The 12,095-nt window shown below is 38.9% G+C and overlaps 1 protein-coding gene across 1 annotated transcript; it reads right to left on the reverse strand.

The window, feature by feature from the left end:
• Window positions 1-1,254: 1,254 nt before the first annotated feature.
• LOC125779149 (uncharacterized) lies at window positions 1,255-10,432 on the reverse strand. The gene is made up of 2 exons (XM_049459790.1): window positions 8,632-10,432; window positions 1,255-6,037 (listed from the first exon to the last, which is right to left on the reverse strand). The coding sequence occupies exons 1-2, from the start codon at window positions 9,335-9,337 to the stop codon at window positions 5,751-5,753; spliced, it is 993 nt and encodes a 330-aa protein (XP_049315747.1). The 5' UTR covers window positions 9,338-10,432; the 3' UTR covers window positions 1,255-5,750.
• Between the last annotated feature and the right edge of the window lie 1,663 nt (window positions 10,433-12,095).

Consider the following 12,095-nt stretch of genomic DNA (forward strand, 5'->3'; position numbering starts at 1 on the left):
GCTCATTTATGATAATCTGCTTATTGATACTATTTGTAATTGCATTGTGCGAATTTCCCTTTTTTACTTCTAAATGACTAGTTATATCCTGTCGGTCCTCCTCGTCCATTACCCCGAACAACCATTTAAACATTGTCCCTCTTAAATTAATTAAACCTCTCTTCTTTCTTTCCTCTTCCTTGGGAGTAATTGATCTAATTTTTGCTTTAATTACTTTAATTTCGTTAAAAAGAAGTGCGTTGTTACTTAGGTCTGCTTGTCTTATGTTTTCTTTTGTTTCCTCCACCAAACTTGTTAGCTCTTTCGGGTGTATAATATGTAGTATCGTATTTCCGTCGTCAATGATTTCTACTTCGTCGAGTTGGATCATGGTGTACATATATCCTGCTTCTTCAACTATTGGTGTCACTTGTAAGAGTGCTGCCACCAATGTTATAGTTACTAAAAAAACACAATTGTCCCCATCATCTGTAAAAATAAAATGATTATTTTATAACCGTTTTTTTTTCAATATTTGCCAATTTTATTGGTCTTTAATATTCGTCGGATGAACGTTCTGTAGTGGACTAATTCGGTAATACGGTTGATCATTATGCCGTACCCTTTTGTAGTTTTTTATTGGGCCCGTCGTTCTCAGTTCTTCATAGTCCTGTTTGTACCTATTTCTATTGTGTATTATGAGTTGTTTCTTCTGGTCTATTGTGTTTTTTAAAATGGTTGGATCTATACTATTTCTTGCGTTATTGGGTGTACATTTTATGGTTGAGTGATAGCGATCATTATAGTTACCTATAACGATCTGTATCCTCATTTCTGTTGAGAGGCTTGGATCCTCAATTCCTGTTAGTTTTTCTAACAAGGTTGAGTGCAGCCTCTCAATGTCTGCATTACCTGTATGGGAATTTGGTTTTGTTAGGTGTACTTCGCCTCCTTCTGTATTTAAGAACTGAATCAACTGTTCGGCCCTGAATTCATTGTCTATGATAATCTTCTTTGGTCTCCCAAATTTCGTGAAATGTTCAATTATGATGGCCTTTTTTGCTTTGCAATTTCTGTCAGTTATACTGTATGCTACTGCAAATTTTGTCAGTTTATCAATTACTGTGACAAATGACTGCTTTTCAAAATGAAAAATGTCCACATATATTATTTCATTTTTATCTGAAGGTGTCTCTGTTAGTTTAAACCTCGGCTTTATCGGTTTCCTGTCATATTTAATTTGCTTGCATTTTTTCGCAATTACCTATAATTAGCTGTACATTAGGCATATAACAAATTTTGACGAAAAATTTGGCATACCACCACGTGGTAGCAAATATTGTACAAGTAATGAATATCACTTTTTTAGGTGATTTCGGTTCAAAAACGTTCCGCGCAAAAATGGATTTCTAAAAAAAGTCAACATTTTTTTTTTGTGTTATTATTACATTGAATCAGAATTTTCTGAAGAAAAATTAGTTTGGGGTGGGTGGGGCACTTCCCTTAGGTCCATTAAAAGGCGTTTGGAATAATAGGAAGATTATTAGTTAAAAAAAAATCTATTATTATGAAGAAAAACGTGTACAGTGTGCAAAACTTTTTTTGTTTTTTCAGCAGTTCTGATAAAAAAGTAATTTCGTTTTGCGCGGAAACTTTTTTGCAATTTCGCAAAAAAAAAAAAATAATGGAGTTCATACTTTTTTATTCTCTATTCGACTATGGTATGCCGTTTTTCGTATTTGCAAAAATTGTAAAAAGTTATATGCCTACTGTACATGTTGCCTTAATTATGGATAGTATATTTTATCTTTAAGTGTACTGTAAGTCTCGTTTATTCCGATGTGCATTGACTCATTACTATGGTAAAGTGAAATTTGTTTATGCAGATCTTCTTCTTGTATAATTTCTGTTGCTCTTTTTGTACATTTAATGAATTGCAACTTGCTATTGCAAGAAAACATGCTTATAAGTAATAGTTGAATTTTGTGATAATCGGTCTACTCTACTTCGGAAAAAATACCCACTTTGCCCTTGCCAATATGCCTTGGGAAAATATTTTTCAATATGTTCTCCGTATTAATAGGGTTGATCTCGATTACTTTCCTTCCATGTATTATTTGAACTTCAGTTTGAAGACTATATGTTATTATAATTTGTGTTATACTTGTTGACAATTTCTTCTTTTATGACGAAGTATTCTAATAGTCCCTCTTCTGCGGAATGTATTGTATCTGACATTTATAAATTGGATTCTTTATTATTAATTTCGTCGATTTTTGGAGAGTTAACCACCTTTGGTGACGTTGTGAAAACTCCCTTCCTTTATATTTATTATTTAAAAATACTATCGGGCAATGATCATTTATAATTTTAAATTTTGTGCCATATATGTATGGCCCGAAATAGGTTATTGAATATATAATGGCTAGAAATTCTTTATCTGTTGTAGCATATTTCTGCTCATGGTTATGTAAAGTTCTGCTAATGTAGCACACTGGCTGACCTTGTTGAGAAAGCACTGCGCCTATTGCGTAATCACTTGCATCCGTTATAATGGTAAATTCCTTATCATATTCAGGAAATTTTAAAATTGGATGTGATGATATTAGTGCTTTCAAATTTTCAAAACTAGCTATGTACTGCGGATCTCTTGAATTTATTTTATTACCTTTTTTTAAATATTTAATCATTGGATATGCAATTTTTGAGTAGTCCCTAATGAACTTTCTATAATAACCAGTGGCTCCCAAAAAACTTTTTAATTGTTTTTCAGTTCTAGGTATTTTAAAATTTTGTATTGCTGCTATCTTGTCCTGATTTGGTTTAATCCCTTCTTTTGTTAAGGTATGCCCGAAAAATTTTGTTTCCCTTTTTAGAAAACTACATTTACCGACTAGAATTTATAAATTATGTTCCTTCAACTTTGAAAAAAATTTCTCTAAGAAGTTTAAATGTTCCTCTAATGACGTTGAAAAGATTAATACGTCATCTAAATAAACGACACATATCTTATTTATGTATGTATTCTCTTAATATGTTATTCATTAGTCGTTGAAAGGTTGCCGGAGCATTTTTTAGTCCGAAAGGCATTCTTATATTGTATATTCGTATAATCCCACCGGAGATACAAGAGCTGTCTTTTCAATATCCTTTTTATCCACTAAAATTTGATGGTAACCTTTGGCTAGATCAAGAGTGCTAAAGTACTGCGCCTTGTCCAACTTGTCTAAGATTCCATCAATGTTTGGCAAAGGATATTTATCATCGACAGTTATTTGATTTAGTCTACGGTAGTCGATTACTAACCGAAATTTTTTATTGCCCATGCTATCACATTTTTTTGGTACTATGAAAATAGGTGAACTATATTTACTCCTACTTTTCCGAATTATACCTTGTTTTTCTAGCTCCCTAATTTGCCTTATGGCTTTTTTCTCATGTTTTGGGGTAACCTATATATTTTTGAATTGATTTGCTGGTTTGTGGTGGTTCTTATTTCGTGGACCACCGTTTTTATGTTTGTCGAGGCATCTCCTTCTTTATACATACATCAATTTTTTATACTTCTTTAGCAATTTTTCAACCTCCTTTCGTTCATTTCATTTTAAATGATCCAATTGAATGTTTTGTATTTTACTTTCTTCCAATGCATATACTTACTCTTGGATAGTTTTTGAATAAAACGGAATTTTAACACCATTTTTAAGCTCAATTTCTTCGTTTTCAATATCGATTATATTGAAATTATTAAATATAAAATCGTTCCCTAGTAGAAGATCGTACGGTTTTTCAAAGTCTATTTTCAACCATCTCATCCTAGCATTGTGAGGGTATTTAAATTCTAGCGGACATGGTGTCTTAACTCTTTCGTTAGACGCTCTTATATCACCATTCAGTGTACTAATTATTGTTTTATTAGGGTATTCAGACCAGCCTTGTTAATTCGTTAGTCGTTATTCGGTAGTTTATTACATGTATTTTTTTTATAAAATTAACAGACTATCGTTCTACCGAGTAACGAACTATCCATCTGGCAAGCTTGATAATTGTTTCGTTACTCGGTAATATCACATCAGCTGTTCTCCTGCTCCTCTGTACATAAATTTTAATTACTTACCAGTAATAAATTTGATCTGCTCCACATAATTTTCAATTAAATGACTGACAATTTTTGATTTTGCACTTTGTTGAGGCATTTTTACTATTTAATAAAATTGAATCAGCTGTTTCGGAATAAAATTTACCATACTACCAAGGTAGGGCAAAAAGTACGAAGTATCAACTAACGAATTACCAAATTAACAGGCTTCGGTCTGAATACCCCTATTTTTTTCTAGAACCGGTAACTTATAATGTTCAAAGCTTGATTTTTTTCATAATACTAATAGTAGAGCCTGGATCTACCAATGCAGACCATTTTTGTTGAACAAAGTAAGTGAAATAAATATTTTATTTTGATTAGTTATTAGTATTATTATTACGATATTGATATGGGCCTGAATTTCCTGTCCGATAATTAGTTTGTCTCTGCGGATTATTCGGGTGATAATTATTTTGCCCTGAAAAGTTGGTATTGCTTTGAGAGTATCGTCTCGAATTAATTTGTGTATAATAACGATCATGGTTTTGATCGCCAATATTTTGTCCCCTAAAGTTGTTTATTCTTTGATTATTTTGATTTTGGTTACTATTAAAATTTCTTGCCTTCTGAACAAATTGGTTTGAATTTCTGTTTCTTGCTAATATTATAGGATTTAAATTTCTATCGTCTAGCCCTATAAAATTGTGGATCGTATTTGTCCTGTCTGCCCATGTCGTTATATTCCATATCATATAGGCGAAAATACCTGCTGCAAGTTGCTTTACCCTTTGTATAACCATTCCTGAAAACATTTCTTTCATCATGCCGCGTGTTTCACTCAAAGCACAATATTCGGTAATATTATCCATTATTTCTTTTGTTTTCCTTCCAAGTTCACCGATACTACCCACCCTAAGGTTAGCGATGTCGTTGGTCAAAGTCATTTGGTTCTTTGTTGCTGTTTTAATTTTATTTTGCATGTATCCCAATTTTCTCGAGGATTCAATGTTAAAAAATTTTTTGCCGATCCTAAAATTTTTAAAATATAAACTACTCTGAATGCTACCTGTTGTTGTCCTGCATAATCAGCTAGTACCCTATCAATTGCCTCAATAAACGCCGGTAATTGATTAATTGACTTCCAGAATCGAAAAATTAGAAGTCGATTCCAAAGTCAAAAATCGATTCCGCTCGCGCGCTTTCCATCCCTAATAAGGAAACCTCTGAAACCTCGTTTGGTATCGAACGGCTCGGAGAGGTCCTTCCCGATCCTGATGGAACTTTTGGTGTTGGTCAACGTCAGTTTACACAGCCGTATTAGTATTGCGGGGATACCAAATTCAAATATCGCGGCATAGAGGCAGCTCCTTTTCGTGCTGTCGAAAGCAGCTTTGAAATCGACGAATAGATGGTGCGTGTAAATTCTCTTTTTATGGGTCTTTTCCAAGATTTGGCGCATGGTGAATATCTGGTCGGTTGTTGATTTGCCAGGTCTAAAGCCACACTGATAAGGTCCAATCAGTTTGTTGACGGTGGGCTTTAATCTTTCACAAAATACGCTCGATAGAACCTTATATGCGATGTTGAGGAGGCTTATCCCACGGTAGTTGGCGCAGATTGCAGAGTCTTCTTTTTTATGGATTGGGCATAGCACACTTAAATTCCAATCGTTGGGCATGCTTTCATCCGACTATATTTTACAAAGAAGCTGATGCATGCTTCTTATCAGTTGTTCGCTGCCGGGTTTGAATAGCTCGGCCGGCAATCCATCCGCCCCTGCCGCTTTATTGTTCTTCAGGTGGGTAATTGCTATTCGAACTTTTTCATGGTCGGGCAATGGAACGTCTGCTCCATCGTCATCGATTGGGGTATCGGGTTCGCCTTCTCCTGGTGTTGTGCGTTCACTGCCATTCAGCAGGCTGGAGAAGTGTTCCCTCCATAATTTAAGTATGCTCTGGGCATCGGTGGCTAGATCACCTTGGGGGGTTCTACAAGAGTATGCTCCGGTCTTGAAACCTTCTGTAAGCCGCCGCATCTTATCGTAGAATTTTCGGGGATTACCCCTTTCGGCCAGCTTATCAAGCTCTTCGTACTCACGCATTTCGGCCTCTTTCTTTTTTTGTCTACAAATGCGTCTCGCTTCCCTCTTCAACTCTCGGTATCTATCCCATCGCGCACGTGTTGTGGTCGATCGTAACGTTGCGAGGTAGGCAGCCTATTTTCTCTCCGCTGTGACACGGCACTCCTCGTCGTACCAGCTTTTGCACTTTCCGAAAACCAGTGGTTTCGGTTGCAGCTGTACGTAAGGAGTTTGAAATGCCGTCCCACAGTTCCCTTGTATCGAGTTGTTGACGAGTGCTCTCAGAGAGCAGGAGTGCAAGCCGAGTAGAAAATCGTTCGGCTGTATGTTGTGATTGCAGCTTCTCGACGTCGAACCTTCCTTGTGTTTGTTGTTGTATTTTCTTGTGCTGAAATCTAGAACTACAGATAACCATATTTCGGGTCCCGGTGAAGTCGATCAGCGTCAACCCATTTGGGGATGTTTCGTCGTAGAGGCTGAATTTACCGACCGTAATGCAAAAGATACCTTTTTTGTCCACGATTTTGACATCGTGGCGGGGGCAGCTCTTATAAGTGCGCTCCAAGTGCGAGTTAATTTATTTACTCGTTAGGAATAAAATAAATATATAATTTTAAGTCAGCCAATGAGATTGGTTCTGACTGATCCTTTATTTGTATAATATTTCACCGTATACACATGTACTTCAATATTGAATATATTACACTTAAATTGTACAAGTGTTAAAAGTGGTATCTTGTTACTCGGCAGTCGATAATGATAAAGTGACCTCGAGGCTATTGTTCCAGTTCTTCTTCTTCTTCTTTACTGGCGTAGACACCGCTTACGCGATAATAGCCGAGTCAACAACAGCGCGCCAGTCGTTTCTTCTCTTCGCTACGTGGCGCCAATTGGATATTCCAAGCGAAGCCAGGTCCTTTTCCACTTGGTCCTTCCAACGGAGTGGAGGTCTTCCTCTTCCTCTGCTTCCCGCGGCGGGTACTGCGTCGAATACTTTCAGAGCCGGAGTGTTTTCATCTATCCGGACAACATGACCTAGCCAGCGTAGCCGCTGTCTCTTAATTCGCTGAACTATGTCAATGTCGTCGTATATCTCGTACAGCTCATAGTTCCATCGAATGCGATATTCGCCGTGGCCAACGCGCAAAGGACCATAAATCTTTCGCAGAACTTTTCTCTCGAAAACTCGCAACGTCGACTCATCGGTTGTTGTCATCGTCCAAGCCTCTGCACCATATAGCAGGACGGGAATTATGAGCGACTTATAGAGTTTGGTTTTTGTTCGTCGAGAGAGGACTTTACTTTTCAATTGCCTACTCAGTCCGAAGTAGCACCTATTGGCAAGAGTAATCCTGCGTTGGATTTCCAGGCTAACACTGTTGGTGGTGTTAATACTGGTTCCTAAATAGACGAAATTATCTACGACTTCAAAGTTATGACTGTCAACAGTGACGTGAGTGCCAAGTCGCGAGTGCGACGACTGTTTGTTTGATGACAGGAGATATTTCGTCTTGCCCTCGTTCACTGCCAGACCCATTTGCGTTGCTTCCTTGTTCAGTCTGGAGAAAGCAGAACTAACGGCGCGGGTGTTGAGACCGATGATATCAATATTATCGGCATACGCCAGCAGCTGAACACTCTTATAAAAGATTGTACCTGCTCGATTAAGTTCTGCAGCTCGAATAATTTTCTCCAGCAGCAGATTGAAGAAGTCGCACGATAGGGAGTCGCCTTGTCTGAAACCTCGTTTGGTATCGAACGGCTCGGAGAGGTCCTTCCCGATCCTGACGGAGCTTTTCGTGTTGCTCAACGTCAGTTTACACAGCCGTATTAATTTTGCGGGGATACCAAATTCAGACATCGCGGCATAAAGGCAGCTCCTTTTCGTGCTGTCGAAAGCAGCTTTGAAATCGACGAATAGGTGGTGAGTGTCGATTCTCCTTTCACGGGTCTTTTCCAAGATTTGGCGCATGGTGAATATCTGAACGGTTGTTGATTTACCAGGTCTGAAGCCACACTGATAAGGTCCAATCAGTTTGTTGACGGTGGGCTTTAATCTTTCACACAATACGCTCGACAGAACCTTATATGCGATGTTGAGGAGGCTAATCCCACGGTAGTTGGCGCAGATTGTAGGGGTCTCCTTTTTTATGGATTGGGCATAGCACACTTAAATTCCAATCGTTGGGCATGCTTTCGTCCGACCATATTTTGCAAAGAAGCTGATGCATGCACTTTATCAGCTCTTCGCCGCCGTATTTGAATAGCTCGGCCGGCAATCCATCGGCCCCTGCCGCTTTGTTGTTTTTCAGTCGGGCAATTGCTATTCGAACTTCTTCATGGTCGGGCAATGGAACGCCTGCTCCATCGTCATCGATTGGGGTATCGGGTTCGCCTTCTCCCGGTGTTGCGCTATCACTGCCATACAGCAGGTTGGAGAAGTGTTCCCTCCATAATTTAAGTATGCTCTGGGCATCGGTAACTAGATCACCTTGGGGGGTTCTACAGGAGTATGCTCCGGTCTTGAAACCTTCTGTAAGCCGCCGCACCTTTTCGTAGAATTTTCGAGCATTACCCCTGTCGGCCAGCTTATCGAGCTGTTCGTACTCACGCATTTCGGCCTCTTTCTTCTTCTGTCTGCAAATGCGTCTCGCTTCCCTCTTCAACTCTCGGTATCTATCCCATCCCGCACGTGTTGTGGTCGATCGTAACGTTGCGAGGTAGGCAGCCTGTTTTCTCTCCGCTGCGACACGGCACTCCTCGTCGTACCAGCTGTTCTTTTGCACTTTCCGAAAACCAATGGTTTCGGTTGCAGCTGTACGTAAGGAGTTTGAAATGCCGTCCCACAGTTCCCTTATACCGAGTTGTTGACGAGTGCTCTCAGAGAGCAGGAGTGCAAGCCGAGTAGAAAATCGTTCGGCTGTCTGTTGTGATTGCAGCTTCTCGACGTCGAACCTTCCTTGTGTTTGTTGGCGTGCGTTTTTTGCTGCACAGAGGCGGGTGCGAATTTTGGCTGCAACAATATAGTGGTCCGAGTCGATGTTAGGACCTCGGAGCGCACGCACATCTAAAACACTGGAAACGTGTCTTCCGTCTATCACAACATGATCGTTCTGGTTGGTAGTTTTTCGATCCGGAGACACCCAGGTAGCTTGATGTATCTTCTTATGCTGGAATCTAGTACTACAGATAACCATATGTCGGGCCCCGGCGAAGTCGATCAGCCTCAACCCATTTGGGGATGTTTCCTCGTGGAGGCTGAATTTACCGACCGTAGTGCCAAAGATACCTTCTTTGCCCACCCTGGCGTTGAAGTCGCCAAGCACGATTTTGACATCGTGGCGGGGGCATCTCTCATAAGTGCGCTCCAAGCACTCATAAAAGGCATCTTTGGTCACATCGTCCTTCTCTTCCGGCTAGACGTTCATTCTCCGGAGTGAATGATAGTACTCGGCGACGGAGTCTCTCTCCAACCACGAATCCAACACCAAACTTGCGCTCCTTTACATGGCCACTGTAGTAGATGTCACAAGGACCTACTCGTCTCTGTCCTTGTCCCGTCCATCGCATTTCTTGGACGGCGGTGATGTCAGCCTTTATTTTCACGAGGACATCAACCAGCTGGGCAGCGGCACCTTCCCAATTAAGGGACCGGACATTCCAGGTGCATGCCCTCAAATCGTAGTCCTTATTTCGTTTGCCATGGTCGTCATCGAAAGGGGGGTTTCTCATCCGAGGCTTATAGTTGATTTTCATTGGGGGTGTTTTTTTACGTGGCGGGTCCCAAACCCAGCGCACAACCCTATGCAGGGGATGTTTCGCCTTCTCACGTTAGCTCGCCTTCAAACGGATGTTCTTAGGCTACCCAGAGTATACTTGGTCAAAGACCGGAAGTCGTGAGCTGCTTGAGTCACATGTAAAAGAATCGTTTCTGGCCACTCCCAAGTGAATTGCAATCAGAGAACTTTCCTCACTTGCGTGAACTTGTTCCAGTTGCTTATCTAAATTTACAATCTGTCTTAATGTTAATAGACAATAAGTAAATGTGCTGTTAAGGTACAAACAAATTGTGAGTGTTACTTCATTAAGTGACCCTCTGTTTAGTGACAGTATAATAAAAATAAAAATCCAAACTACATACGTACTAATTTACATAATTATTTGCTATTTTCTTTATGTTAAAATAACATAATCATACACTAGTTTGTACTAAAGTTATTTATTTACATTACGTGCATGCGTGCTGGTTTACAAGTTTAATATGGTTGGCTAAATGAGCACCTGACCCCCCTCTTAATATAATAAAACTACACCCCACACATACAAATATAATAAAACTACACCCCACACATACACACCATACTCAACACGACTACACCATCTACATCATCCACACATCATATTCCACATCTGCATCATATTCACATCCACACCTCACACTCAACACACCGGCACCATATACACCACACATGAGGACACCGCACATAATGAACAAAAGGGACTGACGGACGGCGGCCGTCCTCTTTCTAATACGATCCGCACGCCTGTACGCATCTCCGGTCAACTAGTCATTTTTCCCCGCTTTTAAGTCGTCGCCAAATCATAGGTGAGTTTGCCGTGAGTTTGTATAAAGTTCTCTATGGTCCTTCGAAGCCGTACCGAACGGCAGCAGTGGTAATAAAACAAAAAAAAATATATATATATATATATATATATAAATAAATAAAGTAAATAACAAGAATAATAAAAATCGGTCCGGTGTCGCGGTATCGCGTTAAGTAAAACAAAAAACAAAAAAAGTGTTGGTGGAAAAAAAAACCGGAGCTTAAAACAGTTTGTTCTAACTGTAAAAAAAAAAAAAAAATTAATCACGGCAGAGAAAACGGTAGTGAAAAAGAAAACACCCCGTTGGTGACAAAACGGGAAGAAAAGAAATAAACCGGTAGTGACAAATCTTTGGAAAAAAAAAATTTAAACGAATGGTGACAAAAGTTGGCAAAAACGAAAAAATATATACATGTATAAAAAGGCGTAACATATAAAACAGTGAAGAAACGTACAAAAAACAAAAAAAAGTAGGAGAGTGCAGTGGTGAACAAAACGAACAAAAATAAATATATATCTACTAGCTGACCCGGCGAACTTCGCCCCGCCCAATTTTTATTTTTTTTTTTGAAGTCATAGACTCGTATAACTTTACCACAAATAATATAAACTTCAAACAACGCATTTTCATTTAATGTTTTTAATGTTTGTAGCGCCATCTACTGTAACATACCGCGCTCAATACCGCTGTTAGCGCCACCAACTGGTGGATAGCTCTTTGCTAATAATAAACAAATAATTTGCAATAAATAAATAATGCGACTATAAGGAGAGTTATAAACTATCCTATCTTTCAAGTTGGACCAAACTGCACACAGTGTTAAAAATTTCATTAAAATTGGTTCGGTAGTTTAGGAGTCCATCGCAAACAAACAACGTGACACGTGATTTTTATATATTAAGATATATATAAAACAAAAAAAAGAGGATAAAAGTGCAGTGTCATACACATACAATATACATACATTTATGTGTATGTAAAAAGTTGGTGAAAAAGTCAAAAAGAGAGTTGGTGACAAAATTTGGCAACCAAATACATATATGTATATGTATATATACATACATACAACATAAAAAGTTAAAGTGAGTGAAAACGTGCAGTGGCAAAAAAAAAGGTTTTATAAAGGGTGATTTTTTAAGAGCTTGATAACTTTTTTTAAAAAAAAAAACGCATAAAATTTGCAAAATCTCATCGGTTCTTTATTTGAAACGTTAGATTGGTTCATGACATTTACTTTTTGAAGATAATTTCATTTAAATGTTGACCGCGGCTGCGTCTTAGGTGGTCCATTCGGAAAGTCCAATTTTGGGCAACTTTTTCGAGCATTTCGGCCGGAATAGCCCGAATTT

Source organism: Bactrocera dorsalis, chromosome 6 (assembly GCF_023373825.1).
Source record: "Bactrocera dorsalis isolate Fly_Bdor chromosome 6, ASM2337382v1, whole genome shotgun sequence".
Lineage (NCBI taxonomy): Eukaryota > Metazoa > Arthropoda > Insecta > Diptera > Tephritidae > Bactrocera > Bactrocera dorsalis.

Bases quoted from the DNA above. Each gene is read 5' to 3' on its own strand.
- LOC125779149 (XM_049459790.1), bottom strand. From the start codon at position 9,337: ATGGTTATCTGTAGTACTAGATTCCAGCATAAGAAGATACATCAAGCT. The intron at 6,038-8,631 runs GTGATCTAGTTA...GAACCCCCCAAG, and splicing joins CTCCTGTAGAACCCCCCAAG to GTGATCTAGCCACCGATGCC.